The sequence below is a fragment of the Muscardinus avellanarius genome, assembly GCF_963383645.1.
Source record: "Muscardinus avellanarius genome assembly, chromosome: 6".
Taxonomy (NCBI): domain Eukaryota; kingdom Metazoa; phylum Chordata; class Mammalia; order Rodentia; family Gliridae; genus Muscardinus; species Muscardinus avellanarius.
In genome coordinates, this window is record NC_137791.1 from 106,965,110 (window position 1) to 106,986,186 (window position 21,077).

Consider the following 21,077-nt stretch of genomic DNA (forward strand, 5'->3'; position numbering starts at 1 on the left):
TTTCAAAATAAAAAATAAAATAGGACTGGAGGTATAGCCTAGAGACAGAAGGCCCCAGTGTTCAATTCTCAGTACCATACATACATACATAAATAGGGGATCAGGTGTAAAGCTTGGAGGTACAGTGTCTCTGGATTCAATTCTTAGTACCAAAAAGGCCTCCCCAAATCTCACACACACACACACACACACACACACACACACACACACACATGTGCGTGCACACACATGTACATGCATAGTTGTGGTGAAATGCAGTAGGCCTATTGTTATCAGAGATTTCACCTGAAAGACTCTCCCAGGCTTTGCTAGAACTTCCTAGTCTTCTCCCTGATCCGTTCACCACAGGCAGACCTGCAGCTCCCAGAATTCTCGAGTTCCCTCCCCGTTTTCTCTTACGGGAGCATTTCCCCTAGTAAAATCCTTACATATTCTAGCTCATCTTGACATACTTCCTGGGAGGACCTTGGCTGATCACAGTCCACATGGCTTCCCTGACCTTCGCCTTCCCACACTCATCTATTTCCTACAGTGATTCTTTTAAAGCACAAGTCAGTTCCAGTCCTTACTCAAATACTAAAAGAGCTTCCCTGTTTCCCTAACGGGAAAACTCCTTATAAATGCCCTCCATGACCTGGCATCGCCTGTGTCCCATTATCACTTTGGTCCCATCAACAGCTCTCTTTCTGGGCCTCTCTCCCATCCAAGTGGCATCTTACCTGTCCTTGTTCACACCTGTGTGTTAGAGTTAGATATGAAATGACCCCTAAAGACTTCAGTGATTAATATTTGGAGTTGATGTAATTAAGTCTTCAGGGTTATAATTAAGTCTTGAGGGTTATAATCCCAGCAGTGAATAAGTCCATCGTGATGGGTTTATCTGGGTAGTGGCCTTGGCCAGCAGGTGTGGCTGGAGGGATGGATCGCTGGGGATTGTGTAGGGCTCCTCCTCCCTGGCTCTCTCTCTTGTTTTTGGCCTCCATGCAGTGAGGAGCACAGCCCTCGTGCTTTCCCTCTCTCTGGCTCCTACTGCCATGCTCTGAGATCATGTGAGGCCAGCCCAGCCTCACATGGACTAAACCCCAAACTCTAAGAAAATAAATCTTCTTCCCACTAAGTTATATGATCGGGTGTTTGGATTATGGCTGTAAGAATGCTGGCGGGAACACTGAGCTTGGGACGTGCTTCTGCACGGGCAGCCCTATTGAGTATTTGCTCAAATATCAATGTCTCCATGAGGACCCCCTGCTGTCTTATCACTACTTACCCTGCTCTTCCTACATTCCTGATCATGCGGCTATTAAGTGGAAGCGCTGGGATGCCCATAGCAGCATACATTTTTTAAAGCTTATTTTTAAAATTACTAAGTGGATAGAGTATCAAAGACTGTGATCAGAAGGCTGTGATTTGGTTGAGAAGACGTTGTCTTTGTTCCCCATGGCACTCATCATCTTTAAAAACACTAGGTGGTCTCCGGGAAGATGGCGACAGAGAAAAGCGGGGCTTAAGAGCCCCACTAACAACCAATCTCCAGTACCACAAAATCAGCGCCTTTCATAGCCAGAAAACACCATCACCAGAGAAACAAAAAAATCACCAGGCTCCAGAGAGAAAGCGGACTGAGAACAGAGCTCAGAGCCACAGAGTAGATACACCGGCCTCATGCCTGAGGACATGGCAGCAGCGCCATACAGCCAGCGGCAGCGGCGAGTTCACCGGACGGCTACAGCAAGCCGAGGTGAGCTGCTGCGGAACAGCCAAGCGGGATTTCTCGGCGCAGGGAGCATCTAAAGCTCCCAGTGGCTGAGCTCAGCACACGCTGCAGGGATTCAGAGTGGAAATCAAAACCAAAAAGAAATACGCCAGCCTCACGGCCGAGGGCGTAGGAGCAGCGCCATATTGCCACCGGCAGCAGCAGCAGCGAATTCACCGAGTCCAGTACAGCTACACCTGCGTACTCAAGAACAGTGAGTTAAATTGCGGGCCACAGAGGAGAAATCCCAGTACTGTACTCCCTGGGACTTGACCCAGTGGGGGAGTGGCGGTGGCAGAGATATCACACCATAGGAGAACTTGCAACCTGGCACCCCCCACAGTCTAAAGCAGCCTCTATCGACTCTCTGGGTTGGAGACTCTCTGATACAACCCAGTAAAGGAGTAGTGGGGTCTGAGATACTACTGACTCGAGATCCAGAACACCTTAAGTGAAGTCATAGTGACCCAAGGGAAGAACCCAGAGGAGGCACAAACTTCCAAAATCATGGGAAAGAGGAATAATACTGGAGCAATGAATGCCCACAACCCCACAACATCAGAACCCGATAAAACAGAAAATCAGAGATTTCTAGAAGATCAAATCAGGAAAATAACTGTAGAAATAATAGAGGTGCTTCGAAAAGAACTCAGAGAGAGCCAAAAAGAGATAAAGGATGCAATTAATGAAGTAAAGGCCTCAATTCAAAGCACAAACAACTGATTAGACCACATGGAGAACAGAATCTCGCTCTTAGAAGATGATCATTCCAAAAATGAATGCATAGTTTCTAATCTAGAAAAAAATATCCGACAGCAGGAATCTGATATTGAAGAAATATGGGCCCATTTTAAGAGAGCTAACCTAAGAATAATTGGAATAGAGGAGGGAAAAGAAGGTGAAACCAAAGGGATCAACAATCTCTTCAAGGAAGTAATAGCAGAAAATTTTCCAAACATAGAGCAAGAGGTTGATACACAGGTCCAGGAAACTTATAGAACTCCCTTTAGACAGGATCCGAGAAGAGGATCCCCACGTCACATAGTTGTCAAAATGACCAATGTGGAAGCCAAGCAGAGAATCTTAAAGGCAACAAAAACAAAGGGCCAAGTGACATTCAGAGGCAAACCAATTAGAATCACTCCAGACTTCCCAAACCAAGTCATGAGAGCCAGAAGGGCTTGGAGTAACATATTCCAAACCCTGAAAGAAAACAACTTCCAGCCAAAAATTTCCTACCCAGCAAAACTTTCTATCAAATTAGATGGAGAAATAAGAAGCTTCCATGACAAACAGAAACTGAAGGAATTTATGTCTTCAAAACCAGCACTAGAGAAAATACTCAAAGAGATTAACTACAAAGAAGAAATAGGTAACATACACCAGAACCAGAGAAACAAGATTTTCCATCCAACAGACAACTAAGATTGGTTATCTATGGAGATTCATTATTTATGTTAGTCTTTTACCTATCTCTAAATTGTATTGTTTGCCTTTATTGTTAATTTTTAGGATTTCTAGTTGGAATATTAATATACCTTCAGATATAGCATTTGGAAATATTTTATCCCATTCTATTAGTAACTTTTAACTCTGTTTACATTGTCTTTGGATATACAATTTTTTTTTTAGGGAGTTTGTATACTCTTCTGTTGCCTGTGCCATTGAAATTATATCCAAGAAATCACTGCCAATTTCAGTGTTATAAGGTTTTATGACCCAGATTTTCTCCTAAAAATTTATAGTCTTAAGATTTATATTTAGGTCTTTTATCTATTTTGAGTTAATATTTGTATATGGGACTAGGTAAGGGTCCAATTTTATTCTTTTCCATGTAATTATTATTTTTCAACAATATTTAGTTAAAAGATTATTATTTCCACCACCAAATGTTCGTGGAAACCTTGTCAAAAATAACTTGACATTATAGGGAAGAATTTAGCTCTAGGCTTTTATTTAACTCCAATGGTTTATATATCTGCCTTTAGAATAGTACTACACTGTTTCAATTATTGTAGCTTTATATGGTTTGAAATCAGAAAATATATATCTTCTAACTTTGTTCTTTTTCAAGATCGTTTTAGGTATCTAGAGTCCATATTCCATATTAGGATAGATTTTTTTCTGAAAAATAAATATATAAATATATGATAATTTCACCTAAAAAAATAGAAAAAAAAATTCTCTGGTAAGAAAGAAAGTAAAAAGAAATATTGAAATGTTATCTTTAAGTCATCAAAAGCTTGCTATCAGACAAATGAAACTGTTATGTGAGATTATCATTTTTAATTTTGGATAAATTGCTATAACACTAGATGTCAACCACTAAGCCAAGCAATGGAGGGAGGGATGGGGAGAGAATGGGGTGGGGATTGGGTGGGGGCTGACTGGGCAATGTGTGCATGTATGTCTACAAAAGTTTGTATCCCACTATGATGTATGAATACAGTGCACCAATAAAAAAATAAAAAATAAAAAATAGCTGGGCGTGGTGGCGCACGCTTGTAATCCCCGCGCTTGGGAGGCGGAGACAGGAGGATCGCGCAGGTTCGAAGCCAGCCGCGCGCGCTGGCTTAGGAGACCCTGTTTCCAAAAATGAAAATGTAAAAATAAGGTCTGGGAGTGTAGCCCGGAGGTAGAAGGGCTTCCAGGAACTCCAGTACCACCAAAATAAATAAATAAATAAATAAATAAATAAATAAATAAATAAACAAAAATAAAAAAAATAAAAACAAAAAAAAATAAAATAAAAATAAAAACACAGGTGACATTTATCATTTGTTTGTCTCTCCTCCCTGAACAAAAGCGCTTTAAGAAAGAGAAATTTTTATTCACTTTGGCAACTGATGAACAGTGCCCCGCACAGGGTGGACATGTGAAATTCATTTGTGGGATGAGTGAACGATAATTTTCTATTTGGAAGAAGGTGAAGTCAGCAATGTCACTGTAAAGTCAACACTATATGGTGGCCTGGCTGCAACAGCCGTGTAAATGACAGGAGTGATGATCAGGTGCTCCCAATGTTCTGCACCCTCCTCCCACTGTAGGGGTGCTGGAAAGCAGGCTGGAAGAAGCGCTCCCCCCCCAGCATGAGAAGTTAACTAGAGAAGTCTTCTCCCATATTAGGATTAGAAATAAGATATTAGAATATAGAGTTAAGATATAGAAGTAAGGTAGGATTAGAAACAGAATGAAGATCCGTAAGCCCAGCTGCCCAGGTTGCAGGATTCAAGGACCAGGGCAGGGGACCCACCAGGTCAAAGCCTCTAATCTCCAGCTTGCCGGCCAAGGTCTTTGAACAAGGGCCCCATCCCCATATCTCTGAGCCAGATCAGCAAACAAGGCCATGCTAATCTGCTTTCCAGTTAGAGTCCTCAGCGCAGAGATAAGCCTGGCCCAGCTAAGGTGGGTGGGAAAGGCAGCCCTAGGGAATGAACACATACCATAAGGGAGATAAGCAGTCTTTAGCAGGCTCTGCCATGTGTGGATGCATGTTTTAAAATTATTGGTTGTACTTGTTTGTCCTTGTATCTGATTGGTTGTATTCTAAGGTTGGCGGGCTCAGACTTTTGGCGGGCTCTGACGTTGTAACCACTCCTTCCTGGGGCTATAAATCCAGACTGTGGAGTGAGCCCTGGGTCGAAACTCGACCATAGTGTCTGGGTCTCGACCCCTGGCTAGCCGGGACAGAGATGCAGCACAATAAACCTCGCTTGCATTTTACATCTCTTGTGAGTCCTTCATTATTTGGGTTGGTGGGCGGATTCTTGGACCCTTCACCGCCACAGTGCTTCACAACAAGCGCTGCACATGGTGGTTCTTGGGTGACACGTTTCTATGAGCAGCGCTATTTATTTATTTACTTATTTATTTATGGATTGTGGTACTAGGGATTGAACCTTGGGATATTCAACCTCAGAGCTACTCCCCCAGCCCTATATTATTTTTTATTTTTAAACAAGGTCTCACTAGGTTGTTGTACCAGTATTGGAATGGCCTAGGAAAATTTGGGAAAGCTCTGATTATTAATATATTTCAAAAGAAGATGATTGATATTTCAAAAATAGTTGTATCAAAATGGCAGCAGACATGGGTGAGGGGCAGATCTGTGCAAGGACTTGATCTCTGTCTAAAACAGGCAGCTATTCCAATGTAAATTAACCTAGCCCAAAATAATTACCAAGTCAATAGAGGAGAGCCAGGACTTCTGCTTTCTAAAGAGATCTACATGATGATCTAGGGAGGATAGGGCAGGGTTTGACCTTGCCCTTCAGGAAAGGAGCCGCCTTGCCACACCTGGTTGGGGGCCTAGGTGCCTTTCAGGGTTAAGGGGAGGTACCTTACAGGGACTCTCACTATGTCAGAGTCACGCAAACAAGATGGAGGTCATGGGTATAAAAGGCCAAGTCCACGTGTAATTCCTTTGGTGTACTCATTCGAGTCACCCCTCCATGCCAGTCTGGTATGGAGCTGTTCCTGTTCTCTGTATTTCCATCTTTTAATAAACTTCTTTAAACCTTCAGCAAGAGTTTGGGCTAATGTGTATTTATACTTAGCTCAGAACAAGAATCCACGGTTTTTCTCTGTTTTCCTGTTTGTGTGGTTGTGGTGGGGGAATTACTTCTTCCCTCACACACCAAACACATTTCAACTGCAACAGTTGTGATCCAATCCTCCTGTCTCAGCATCCCAAGTACTGGGATTATATGCATGCGCCACCATGCCTGGCTCAGTGCTACTTTCTAACAGTAGATCATATGCAGATATGACATAAAAATTGTGAAGATGGCACAAAAATTATGGTAATCTGGGAAATTAACTGAGTCCGAATTCTTCATTTTATAACTGAAGAAGCCAACCAAAGCTAGCCTGTTTCCGGACTCTGTCTCATTTCCTTTTATATTATCTTTTTTTTTTTTTTTGCGGGTCTGGGGATGGAACCCAGGGACATTCGACCTCTGAGCTACACCCCCTGCCCTATTTTTATTATTACTTTTTTATTTTGAAACCGGGTCTCACTGAGTTGCAGAGGGCCTCACTTAGTAGCTGAGGCTGTTGCAAACTGCGATCCTCAGGTCTCAGCCTCCCAAATGCTGGGATTACAAGCATGCGCCACCATGCCCGGCTTATACTATCATTTTAATGAGAAAAATTACATCTATATATTGCTATAGATATTCACATACACTTACATGCATGTTTGTATCTGGTTCCATTCTAACTTATTTGATCCTCACACGAAATCATCAGTAGGCACTGATGTCATCCTTAGTGAACGGGTGAGTAAATTGAGGCATAGAGAATTTAAGAAATTCAGTCAAGATCATACAACTAGTAAGCAACTAAGCTGGGGTACATCCAAACGGCATAAATGTATGGCATACATACAAAGGCAAGAACAGTTCATTGTGGTTGTATCCTCTGAGCAATTAAGTAGCTAGGGAAAAGGATGTGTCAGACATTCAATTTTTACTCTCTACTCTTTGTGTGCCATTTAAATTTGGACATGTGCTTTAAATGATCTATTCAGGAAGATAAATAAAAAATTATTTACTTTATCAGCTGAAAGAAAAAAATTGCAAAAGTGTTTAGTCCAACCTGGGACAAGGAAACCGTTCTCTCCATGAGCGTCTTGGTGCGCTTGAATCCTGGGTCACTTTCTGCAAGGACATTCATGGTTTTCTTGCCGATGAATTCCAGAGCATCAAGACCTCCGGTTAAGACGCTTTTGCCCTGCAGATGAGATTCGATTTTTTTAAAATGTTTTACAGCCATCAGCAACTCCTAGATAACTGGTACTTTCTTCAAATATTAAAATCAATATAAAGCCACAATATTTCTCATCAGGAGATTTATCATCCATTTAATCCTATTTTCTTCTCCTCAGAAAACCATATGTTATATAACTTGTAGGGTATTCCGTGTTATTAAAAAAAATGATGCTTAGGAAAAACTAAAGCACATTTGGGATTAATTTTACTGGCTCTGAGCATCTAAGACGTAAAATTAACAGGTAACCTAATTGCTGTTTTTGCTTGAAAAAAATTTTTAACCCAAGTACTAGAATTATTTGGAGCAGTTTATTAAAATGTCAAATAGTCTTGACTTTTATGGGAATTCTTTAATCTTGGGCCCTGGAGGATAGGCCCCTTAGGCTCTTTTAGATGGCTGGCTCTTGAATACTTTCAGAAAATAGCAAGAACTACCTATAATTTGTATACTTATGAATTAAGACAGGTTGATTTCCATGCACTTCTACTTTATTATACAGTTTTCACCCTGAAAATCCCTTTGTCAGCCATTGTTTTCCATTAAAAAAAATTAAAAAACCAGGACTTACATAAACTGTTCATGTGAACAGAACTGAATTCATTTCTTTGACACCTCTTCTGCACCATATAATTACAATATGCATACATCTGTATTTTTCCAACCTTACATAAAAATGGTATCTCTTATTTCTATATTATTATCTACAAACATTTTCTAATCTTTATAATTACCATTTAAATAGCAATGTTCAAGCTGGGTGCGGTGGCACATGCTTGTAATCCTAGTACTTGGGAGGCTGAGACAGGAGGATCACAGGTTCACAGCCAGCCTCAGCAACTTGTGAGGTCCTCTACAACTTAGTGAGACCTTGTTTTAAAATAAAGAATAAAATAGGGCTGGGGGTGGAGCTCAGAGGTAGAATGTCCCTGGGGTGAATCCCTATTACCAAATAATAAACAAATAAATAAATAGCAATGTTCAACTTTATTGAATTAATATACTTTAATAATCATTTCCATATTGGACATTTAGACTTTGCATTCAGATATGGGTATCAATCAATAATCATTCTATAAATCAAAATTTAAAATGCACACACTTTGGAGGAGGATGGGATATTGGTGATTCAAAATTTTGCATACTTTGATTTATTGCCCCTAACATATTGTCATTTCAATAGAAAATAAAATGGGAGAAGGATGTAGGGATGTTGTGTAGGTGCAGGCCTGAGAGGCGGGTCTGGACAGACACAGAAGGGAAACCCAGGAGGCTGAAAGCACTTGCCAGGCGCTGTAAGGTCGCTCAGAGGGGCCGTGAATATGTCTTATGACAGATGCCGAAAGAGCCCCCTCCATCCCCAGTCCTGGAGTACTGGACGTGCATTGCTCTGTGACTCCTACAACATTCTTGCTATTCCTCCTCCACCCTGCACAGGTACAGGCCCTCAAATAGCAAGGAGAGCATAGCTCTTCTATATTTCTGGCATGCCCTGGCCCCAAAGTTGGGGTAAGATGCCCTCATATGCTCTTCCATGCTCCTTCTTTTCTTGTGTGGCACTGGGGATGGGACCCAGGGGCATTCTACCTCCAAGCTACACCTTCAGCCCTATTTTTTATTCTTTATTTTGAAACAGGGTCTCATTGAGTTGCAAAGGGCCTAAGCAGCTGAGGCTGGCGTGAACCTCGATCCTCCTTTCTCTTCTTCCTGTAGTGCAGGCATATATCTGTTAGTTGCCTCTACCTTGCAAGAGCTTATACTCACTTTTCTGCTAGCACATGCCCCACCTCTAGCAGAGTTCTTTTTTTTATAGAATGAATGAATGAATGAGACATAAGCCATATTTCTAGTAAAACTAGTTGGTTGGTTCTAGATAATAGGGGACAATTCTTTTCTTTCTGACCCTGAGGACCTACTAACTGCCTCAGCTCAGTGGGTTGCTTCTTCCTTTTTCAATGATTTTTTCTCTTCCTTTAAGAAGGAGAGAGATATGTATCAATCAAAAAACAAACAAACAAACAAAACTTAGGGTAAGCTTGGCATGGTGGCACATGCTTGTAAGGCTAGTAGTTGTGAGACTGAGACAGGAGGATTGTGGTTTGAGGACAGCCTGGGCCATAACTGCTAACTTACTACTGCTCCTTGTGAATACATGTGTGTCGTACTAGGGATTGAACCCACAGTTATTCTCTCTCTGAGCTATATTCCCAGCCTTTTTTGTTTTTGTTTTGAAACAGAGTCTTGCTAGGTTGTTGAGAGTCTTGTGTGACAATGCTAAGGCTGTCCTTGAACCTGCAATTCTCCTGTCTCAGCCTCTCAAGTATTGAGATTACAGGTGTGCTGCCATGCTGGGCTACTGGTCCTTTTGTTATTTGAATGGTTTCAATAGTTAAGAGAGATGGACCATCTAGGAACAACTGTCCTAGGTCTTCCAAAGAGTCCTCCTCCCACCCTGTAAGCCCCCATCCAGAGGCTGTTTGCAACATTTCCAAATCTTGCAGCATTTGGAAAGGATGCTGTGAAATCAGATTGAAAAAAAAAATACCTCCAAACAGCTCCTTTCTTTTGAATATAAACTCTTATTTTATTTTGCCCATATTACTTTGGATCCAAGGTTATCCCTACTCTATGGCAAGAAGCATTAACAAACCACAGTCCTTGGTCGGGAGCAAGGCCATCTTTGCTCTGATGTATCTAGGTCACTGGTGAATAGAAATATCAAAAGAACGGAGACACGGGGACGCAGAGGGAGCTGCCAGGAACTCACAGTGTTTTGAACGGCATTAGTGAATGCCGAGAGTACCCCCCGAGAACCTGATGGAGAAATGGGGGGGCCTCCTGCAGGGTCCTGGTCTGTAGCCACACCTGTAACTAAAGAGAAAAAAAATCCTGTTAGAGATCATTTTACTGCTCTGATTTTGGGAAGAATCCAGCTGTGCACAGTGTCATGCAACCAAGCACCAAGCGCCTGAGTCAACATATCACTCACCATCAGGGGCCCCGTCTTCGTCTTCGGGTTGGGCCCCTTGGGATCCAGGATTTGCATTGTGAATCCGAAGTGTGGCCCCTGCTTTTTCCTTGACGGCTGTCAACCCGTGACCTGCCGGGAAATTAAATCATGGTTGCAGACACTTTAGACACCCATGGTCTAGGAATCCGCTGGCTAATCTCACAAGGCTATTGGAAGCTTTGTAGGTGTCCATCCTGGCTAGCAGCAGAGGCCCTGGAATCCCTCAGATGTGGGTTCCCAGAGGTGTGAGCTCAGCTTCCCCAGTGTTTGGGTGAGCAGCCTTGGAGAAGCTCCCCAGGACTCAGTCATCGGGTAGCTGAGAGAAGCAAATAGGAAAGAACATGGACAGCGCTCTCCGATGTGTTAGTATTTTGGCTTCTCACACTGTCTGGAACTCAGCCTGGGATTCCAGACTCAAGACAGAACCTGCATGTTGTGCCTTTCTCATCCTCTTTACTCTTTTGAAAGTGCTCTATGGCCGATACACATCATTTGGGTTTTGATCCCTTGCAGGTCAGGCACTTTGCAAGTGCTTGATTGATACTAGTTGGATTGAAATCAGCTGACCCTGAACACACTCCTTCGGTGTGTCAGTGCAAAGGGTCTTGAGCTGGTGTCCCCAAATCCAAAGGTGAGTCAGCGGGAAAACCACAATGGCCAGCCAACAGCTCTGACAAGTTGCCTTAGGCAGTAATAGTCCAAACTAGGCTGAAGGACACTTGAGCAGAACAGAATCTCTATTTCCAAGACCCTGGCATAGTGGGGAGCCAATAACTCATTCAGGAACACAGAAGTGACCCTTTTACCCACATGGAACATACCCCAACCCGTGGCTCGATGGAGAAATAGTGTCTCTCTTTTGTTCAGGAGAGATTGTTTCCCCCTTGAGGCCTCATGATTAGCTGTAGCCTTTCCAAGTTCCTGAAAGCTGACAAAGGACGGAACCGCATGGTGATGGTCCCTCTGGCTGCTTGGTTCATGGAGGAGAAATGGCATAAGCTGCCTCCATCACGAGCTCACCTTAGTATGCAGGGAGAAAATGAAAGACTTCTCCAGGGACCTCAGGTTGTTAAAACACAAAGCAGCAGCAATTTTAATACATGGGGAAAGTCACAAGTCATTGTGGGATTTTAGAGCTAAAGAGAGCCATGTTGGTGGAGCACACTTGTAATCCCAGTACTTGGGAGGCCGAGATAGGACTGTAGTTTAGCTTCGTGAGGAACTTAGTGAGCCCCTATTTCCAAATAAATAAAAACAGGGCTGGGGGTGTAACTTGGAGGTAGAATGCCCCTCGGTTCCATCTTAAGTGCTGAAAAAAAGAGCACTTAAAATGATCAGTGGTCCATTTCCCGAATAAGATGAAGATATGGATGAATCACCCAAGAGTGGCACTTCATCAACTGTAATCTACTTTATCAAAGTGACCTTAACACAAACAAAGCACTGAGAGTTGCCAATTATACCCAAAGGAAATCACTCGCCATAATACATGACCTAGAAAACCTTCAAATTTAAGACACATTACTTATAACTTAAATATAGAGATATGTGTCCTATACTCATATACAGAACATCAGACACAGTTCTCACTATTGATTTACTTGAAAAAAAAAAAAACTGTTAAACCCAAAACTTGATTTATCTCTAGAGTCCTATGAATTCCAAGCATCTCAATGGAAACTTATTGAAGTTTCAGTGATACATTTAAGTCACTGGCTATAACTTAATCTAATTCACATACTGAGTCCCTACTCCTTAACATTTTTGAAAAGCACATGTATTTTCCAGAAGGGAGCATGCATCCAAATCGCAGCCCACAATTCTCATCTCTCAGTCAGGGAAGAGACGAGGTTGAGGGTGCTGGGAGGCACCATCTGCTCGTCTCCTTACGCCACAGCCTTCCCCGAGACGGTTCGGGGTTTAATGAGCCTCATATTCATTATCTCCTTTCCACTTTATCCATTCCTTGCAAGTTAAGTTCATGCCTGGTTCTTTTTGCAGGAAAGAGTAGCTTCTCACCATCTCTGAACACACGTGATCACAACTGCGTGTACATACTCGGCCTCGAGAAAAATCACCTTGCTTTTAGAAGGCAATAACATTTTTATGTGCATACAAGTATCTGTTTAACATACATGACAATAGGTTGCTAGTCCATGTACATTTTCTGATTAACAATTCTTTTTCTATATTTTGTTAGTAAAAGTACATCTTTACCGTATCCTACTAGAAATATAAAGTTAAGCTTTATGTTTATGTAAGAACTGCAATTTTTCATAGCTAAGGATTAGATGCCATGCCACACCCTACTTTGAGAAAGTAACTTCTAAAACATTACCTAGTGTGACATCTAGTGCTCAGAAAAAGGGAAGAGTAATACAAAGTCTCTCTTGCCTTTTTATTGGGAGTGATGCATTCCTAGAGACATCAACTGGGTTCTACCAAAAAGAGAAAAACATGGAATACAAGTAATACTACGGTTCAATACAAGTAATACTATAGTAAGGGTAAAGTTCATTGTTAATTCCTTCATGTCATTATAGACCCTAAGTATCCTCAGAAAATAAAATCCTGCTAAACTGCATTGTCTAAAGATAGAAGGCCCTCTACCTCTTTTCTAATGGCAGTAAGAGGTGAATACTGCAAAGAAAAATGTTGTGTAAATGCTATGATAAGGTATCATTTTAAAACTAGTATTCAAGGCTGATATTTATCACCTATGTCCTACTGGAAAACAACATAAACTTAGGAGTCCTGTGGAGGAATTCTGGTTTCCCTGTTTATTAGCGATTTGATGTTGGTGAGCCAATTAACCTCTCTGAGTCTCTACTGCTGTGTCTTTTCTGAAAGAAGATTATAATACCTACTTCCCATGGGTCTGTGAGATTATAGGGCAGAAACATGAGAAACCTCATTTATGAAACACCAACTATGCTCCAGGAACTGCACTAAATATTTTCAGTATAGGAAATTATCTCCGTTAGTCTTCTCAACAACCTTATGAGGGAAGGGATGTTATCATATACATTTTACAACAGGGGAAACTGAGACCAGGCCAAGGTGTGATCACCCAGAAGGATCCCACAGCCAATAAATGACAGAGTTAGGACTCCAACTCACTCCTTCTGAGTCTACAACTCACATGTCTACTCACTATTTATACTGATAAAGATTTATGTGCCCTTTATAGTTGAGTAACTGTCATTTTAGTCTCATTTCTATAACACCTCAGAAATCAGATCCTTGGCCAGGTACTTTCTTCTTTTTAAAACATTGTTTTATGCTAAAAATGATCTTGACTGATTATACCGTGACCTTAGAGCCAGATGAAGGTCACCTCCTTACTCTAACCCTGCCCCTCCCAACCACACATTGGGGTGCACACCTTGATGTTCTAGGATCACCCCCGAGCTGTGCAGGATGAGTCCTCAAGACACCACGTAGTGATCTCACACATGGGTGTAACTTCATTCTCCTAGAGCTTGTGATGGTGCAAGCCCTTTCTAGTGATTTCTACCAAAATCAAAAGCCCACTGAAGGGAAAGATGAAATAATTAGCTTGTGGTGGGAGCATCCCTCTGACCAAGTGGTAATGTCGGGGAGTCAGAGCAGCTCTGAATAGCAACGTGGGTGTCTGGGAAGCCCAATGGAGCCTTTCTAATGGTCTCACACACTAAAGGACCCCGAGAGAAGCAACTGACTCATTAGGAGGGCTCTTCTCTCTTAGATTGCTTATTTTTACATACAATATTCCCTCTTTTTCTTTTCTCTTCTTAAAAAAAAATGGACATTTTAGACAGGAACAGCCAGGTGTGGTGGTGCATGCCTGTAACCCCAGCATTTGGGAGGCTGAGACAGAAGGATCATGTTTCGCAGACAGCCTCAGCTACTTAGTGAGGCCCTCTGCAACTCAGTGAGAACATTTCAAAATAAAGAATAAAAATAGGGCTGGTGGTGTAGCTCGGAGATAGAATGCCCCTGGGTTCCACCTCCAGTACTGCAAAAAATAAATACATTTACATAAATAAATAAAACAGAAACAAAAAATCCCACAATTTCCATGGTTTAATTTCGTCCCCAATTATTCTGTGGTAAATTATATATAATATAAAATTTACCATCTTAACCATTCCTAAGTGTACAGTTTAGTGGAACCAGATATAGTCATGATGGTGTGTAATTACCACTAACATCAATCTGTCTCTAGAACTCTTTTGTGTGTGTGTGTGTGTGTGTGTGTGTGTGTGTGTGTGTGGTACTGGGGATGGAACTCAGGGGCATTCTACCTCTGAGCTACACCCTTAGCCCATTATTTTATTCTTTATTTTGAAACAGGGTCTAACTGAGTTGCAAAGAGGGCCTCACTAAGTAGCTGAGGCTGCTTGAGAACAGTGATCCTTCTGTCTTAGCCTCTCAAATGCTGGGATTACAAGCATTGCCACCATGCCTGGCCTTCTGAAACTCTTTTTATTTTGTAAAATTGAAGCTTTATACCCACTGGATGGTCACTCCCCACTCCTTCTCCTACAGCCACTGGAAAGCATCAATTCTACTTTTTGTGTCTATGATTTTCTTTCTTTCTTTCTTTCTTTCTTTCTTTCTTTCTTTCTTTCTTTCTTTCTTTTCTTTCTTTTTTTTTTTTTTTTTGGCGGTACTGGGGTTCCTGGAAACCCCTTCTACCTCCAGGCTACACTCCCAGACCTATTTTTATATTTTTTAAATTTGGAAACAGGGTCTCTGAAGCCAGCGAGGCTGGCTTTGAATCTGCGCGATCTTCCTGTCGCTGCCTCCCAAGCACGGGGATTACAAGCATGCACCACCACACCTGGCTGTCTATGATTTTGACAACACTAAGTACCTCAGATAAGTAGAATCATGTAGAACCATACCCCATGTTTTCTTGTGACTGGCTTATTTCACTTAGCGTAATGCCTGCAAGGTACCTCCATGTTGTAGCATATGCCAGAATTTTCTTCCTTTTTTAGGTTAAGTAATATTCCATTGTATGTGTATACCACATTTTGTTTATTTATTCAATCTGCTGATAGATGATTGGGTGGCTTCCATGTTTTAGTTATTGTTAATAATGTGCTATGAACATGAGTGTACAAACATCTCTTTTGGAAAATGCTTTCAGTTCTTTTGAGTACATACCCAAAAGTGGAATTGCTGAAATATATCTCTATACATATATCTATATATCTATATCTATCTATCTATCTATCTATCTATCTATCTATTGTGTGTGGGGGGGGGCTGGGGAGTGAACCCAGGGGCATTCTACCACTGAGGTACATCCCAAATCTTTTTTATTTTGAGACAGGGCCTTGCTAAGTTGCTGAGGCTGACCTGGAATTTGTAATTCTCCTGCCTCTTCCTCCCAAGTACGGGGATTACAGGTGTGTGCCACCATGCCAGCTTCTACTTCTAGTTTTTGGAGGCATTGCCATACCATTGGCCCCAGCAGCTGTACTGTTTAACGTTCCCACCGACAGCACACATGGGTCCCTATTACCCCACATCCTCACACACACTCCTTTTTTTTAATAGTAGTCATTGTAACTGGCATAAGGTATTATCTCATGTTTTTTGATTTTGCATTTCCCTGGCAACTAGTGATGTTGGACATCTTTTCATGCGCTTATTTTAAAAATAAAAACACTTATAATATTTGCAAATGCAAAATTTATAGATAAGTGGGCATCGGAAGGTGGTCCAACCCCTCCTGTGTAGACAGCTCGTATTGCCATGGGAGGCAGTAAGGAATATGAGCTTATAAGTGGCTATGGAAATAATTCAGACCTGAAAGACACTGTTGGCTTTAAAAGACAAGAAGGAAAATTGCAAGCCGGGCACGGTAGTGTGAGCCTGTAATCCCAGTAGTTGGGGAGCTGAGACGGGAGGATCTCAGGTTCAAGGATAGTCTCAGCAAGTAGTGAGACTTTCATCAGCTTAGTGAGACCCTGTTTCAAAAAAATAAAAGTAAACTAGAGCTGGGGGTGTACCTCGGAGGTAGAAGGCCCCTGGGTTCAATCACCAGTACCCCCCCCACAGAAAAAAAATGTAAATTAGATTGATAATTTTTACTTAATCTGTTCAAACATAATATTAGGCCAACTACCATGCAAATTAATTTAATTCACAAAATTATATGTATATGTATACTATTTAATGGGGCTGGGGTTCACGTTAAATATATTTATAGAATTTCCAAAATAAGCAGGTCTTGGATTTTTTTGTTTTTTGTTTTTGTTTTGGTGATACTGGGGTTCCTGGAAACCCTTCTACCTCTGGGCTATACTCCCAGACCTACTTTTTTTACATTTTTATTTGTAAACAGGGTCTCTTAAGCCAGCATGGCTGGCTTCTAACCTGCGTGATCCTCCTGTTTCCGCCTGCCAAATGTGGGGATTACAAGCCTGTGCCACCACGCCCAGCGATCTTAGAGTTTTTGAGACTTAAAGTGGATGTCTCCCTTTCAATCTCTTTCTTCTAAAGATAGCAATTTGAATTTATTTCTATGACCCCTTTCAGGAAAAAAAAAAAAAAAGGACATACCTTCATGTAAGGGTTCTGGACCTGGCCATATATTGTGGGAATCTCAGCACGTGCAGAGGGCGGGGACCCGGGGCTGCTCTCTGCGATGCTCAGAGTGTTGTCTACTGGCAGCTTTCAATGGAATGTCCTTAGAATTGCCCTTGACCAAAGGGAGTTGGTCCCCACAAGGCTGTACTATACTGGTCAAAGGGATAGTGGGCGATATAGAGCCCTGCTCTGTGCACTGATGGGGGCATCTCTGAAAGCGCATCCCAAGGCCTAAGCACCGTGTGAGAGGAGGAGGCCTCTGGGGCAATCCGTACCTGGATCCCAGGCTTGCTCCTGAGAGCACTTTACAGTGAAACTCCAGCACAAGATTCTTGCTTCAGTTTCTCTTTTAAGCGAACTCCTTCACCTCCTTCAGGTTTTGTTCACATACCACCTCACTAACATCCACGCTCACCACCCACCTGCACTCCTGACCCCTCGGATCCTGTTCCACTTTGTGTCTTTTCACTAACTTCCCGCCTTCTGGCGCTCAGCATAACTTTCCTGTTGACTGTGTGCACCGCTTGGTGTTATCTTCTGCACTGCATTGGAAGCCCTCCCAGGCCAGGGCCTTTGTCTCCTTCACTCACTGTTTTATCTCAAGCGCCCCCAATAGCGACGAGGCATATATATTAATGAACTCTGGCAAAAGATCAACAGTAGAACTGTCAGGCTAAAAGGTATGTGCACTTCACACTTTATAGATAGTGTTAATTGCTGTTCTGAAAGTTGCACCAATTTACACTCCTCTTTGAATGGATTTTTAGAAAGAGCAATTTTAAAATATCGATTGCATTTCAGACTCTTCTGTCAATGAGTCTGAGATATTATAGAAAGTTGTGCAGAGCAGCTGTCCAGAAAAACATATGGTGGGTGCTGCCGTGCTCAACAAAAGCAAGCTTCAGTGCAGCCCAAAAAGCAGGTAGTCCACCTTCCTGTTGGAGAAGACTTCCCTCTCTGTACTGACAGGCGGGGCTCACTCAGCTCTCGATCTCAGGCTCACATTCCTTTAGGTTCAAGGCTGACAAGAAGTGTTGTTGGGCTGATAATGTCTGCCCAGCAGTCCAAAAGAAATTCATTAACCTCTGAGCCTTATTATTTATGGATCGTAAAGTGCTGTGGACAAACTCCAAGCATCAATCCTATGACTTCCTCTATCACTGATCCTTGAGAATTTTCCCATCCCCAGCAATGTCACCTTCAAATTCGAATCCATGTGCTACTGCTGGTGATTTACACAGGGACATGCTCTCACTGCAGTACCGTTTTGACAAGTTTGCCATTCTCTGTAATAAACACTGTCATTATTTTTGACAGGGCTGGTAGAAGGCTTTCATTAAAATGTATGGAAAGGAGGAAATTGTGCAACTTGGGAAAAGATGGGAAAGGGCAATAATAGTAATTTTGAAAATGTAAATATACAGATCAGATCCATCCCACAGGTACCATCCCCGAACCCCAGGCATCTTGCATAAGGTGCTTAGACTCATAAAACTGTAAAAACTAGGATTTCAAATCAACATATAGGCCTTTGGTTATATCTAGAAATAAATTGCTCTATTCTACTCTTGAGGCTTTACTCTGGAATACCTGTATGTGTTTCAGCGCTGCTGACTTTCATTTTGGATTACAAATAAGTTTTAAGAATATGGTAGGTCTATAAGATTCTCATGAGGAATCGCAGCTGGTTGTCACATCATCATTTGGGAATTATCATATACATATATATTACATTTTTCTATATTTTTGACACTTCCCACTCTGGTTTCTGCCTGGAATAATAAATGCTGTTATTTATAAACTTGTCCAAAGGCATGAGTGGCAGATGATGAAGTCTTCTTAGAATGTGGTGACAGTATGACTGTGGATAAACCAAATTCAAGAGTTAAGGCCTTGCTAAAAAAGAATTGTTGACTGAGAAACGTTTGACTTCATAGAACATCAGGAAGGTCACTTTTCCTCATTTTTCCTTAACTTTAGGGCCAAAGTAATAGGGCTATAAAAACACAAAATAACAGAAAGCCAATCAGTCTTCTATATTTTTCAACTTGGCACGATGCTTACAAATATCTATTGCTCTCTATACGTTGCCACAGAGTATGGAATCCTTGGATACTGGTAGAAGGAGGGACCTTAGAAATCTCAAGTTCCCCTCCCACACATTTCCAAAGAGAGCACTGGTGTCTCACAGGGGCTAAGCGCATGGTGTAGGCAGGTAGCGATAGTCTCGGTCTTGTGATAAGTTAGTGGCGCTCTCAGGACCAGATCTCTGGTAGGACTCGCGGCAGAGTCTCATTTCAAGACAACACCACCTTCTCAGTGTGGCCAGTCTCCAAACACTCTCCTGCCAACTCAAAACAGTCAGTCCCCAGCGACTGTGAATGCAGTTTCTCAACAACCGTAAGAAGTGTTGGCTTCTGTGTCAGTGCTCAGTTGACAGCTCTGTGTTTTGTTAAGAACTCGGTGTTTTACACTCCTGTCTGCAACTGGAATTCCCCTGGGGGTAACACGAGATTTCTGAGTGGAAATCAATTGCAATTGAACATGTGGTTATTTCCTTTCCTTCCTTTCCGCAGGTAATTTATAAACCTTCAAGGGCTTGTGTGTTGCTGTGAGTGTTCTGTTTCCCAGGAAGTTTCTTTGACCTATGATAATAAACTGTGAATGCTACAAAGCCCCAAGATTGATATTAAGTCTGCGTGTAAGGAAGCTATGCCTAGCTTTCCTCCCCCAATCCCATGGGCGCAGCTCAGTACAGACCACAGTCCAGGAAGCCACCCATAACTTGTCTCTGTGTGTATGTGTGGTGCTGAGAACTGAACCCAGGGTCTTGCAGATGCCAGGAAAGTGCCCACCACTGAGCTGTGCTACCCCACCATAAACATGGTTTCTTCCTATAACTTATTGGTGCATTAAAATTATACCTCATAGATTATACATAATCTATACATCATAGAAGTTCTATGTATCAAAAACATACATGGCTCACACACAGCTGTGTGTATTTCTCTCCACTTCCCTCCCCACATGAGTTACTGATATTAGTAAAAATACATTTACATATTGTATTATTATTATTATTATTATTATTATTATTCTGGGGATTGAACTCAGGGGCATTCTACCTCCAAGCTATGCCCCCAGCCTGATTTTTTATTCTTTATTTTGAAACAAGGTCTCACTAAGTTGCAGAGGGCCTCACTAAGTAACTGAGGCTGGCCATGAACCCGGATCCTCCTGTCTCAGCCTCCCAAGTACTAGGATTACAAGTGTGCACCACCATGCCCGGCTTGTTTTAATATTTGAATTGTTTCCTTCCCCAGCTCCCCTTCTTCCTCTCCCTAACCCTTGTTCCTCACCCCCTTCAACTACTCTACCATCTACCGCTGCATTATTTAAAGTCCCTAATGTTTCCTATTTTTGCTCTAGCTTCCACAAATGAGAGAAAACAGACCACCCTTGCTTTCTGAGACTGACTAATCTCACTTAGTATAATATTCTCCAATTCTGATTTTTTCTCCTTTCTTTTCAGTACTGGGTTACCCAGGCTTTGCAGTCATCCTGCCTAAGCCTCCTATGTAGATAAGATTACAGGTGTGCGCCACCACACTCGCCTTACTCATAACTTTTTAAAGCTTTCACAGATGGTTAAGCCTCATACCAATCCCTGTTTTAGGGTGTGATTCCCTATTACCTTTGGGGAGTCAAGCTCTCAACCATCACAGCCCGTTTTTAGCCTTGGATCATAAGAATGCAATCTTATGCTCTCCTTATGCAAGCTTGAGATCTACAATCTTAAAATCTACTCTTATGCTATATGTTCTAGTTTTTAATATAAGATTCTCAAAGATACTTATCTAGTATTAAAGTATATATTACTATTATTTTGGCTTCTATTACTGTGTAAAGTCACAGACGTATTGACCAGAAATCACCAAAATAGTTAGGACCAATTTCAGG

The 21,077-nt window shown here is 41.9% G+C and overlaps 1 protein-coding gene across 1 annotated transcript in view; it reads right to left on the minus strand.

Moving 5' to 3' along the window:
- The window catches only part of FAM114A1 (family with sequence similarity 114 member A1), a gene marked incomplete at both ends in the record, with an annotated part of 73,155 nt that overhangs the window by 33,855 nt on the left and 18,223 nt on the right, over positions 1–21,077 (minus strand). The window contains 3 exons of the mRNA XM_080697258.1: positions 7,352–7,486; positions 10,290–10,393; positions 10,512–10,622. Coding sequence (XP_080553384.1) covers positions 7,352–7,486; positions 10,290–10,393; positions 10,512–10,622 — 350 coding nt within the window. The remainder of the gene's footprint in view (positions 1–7,351; positions 7,487–10,289; positions 10,394–10,511; positions 10,623–21,077) is intronic.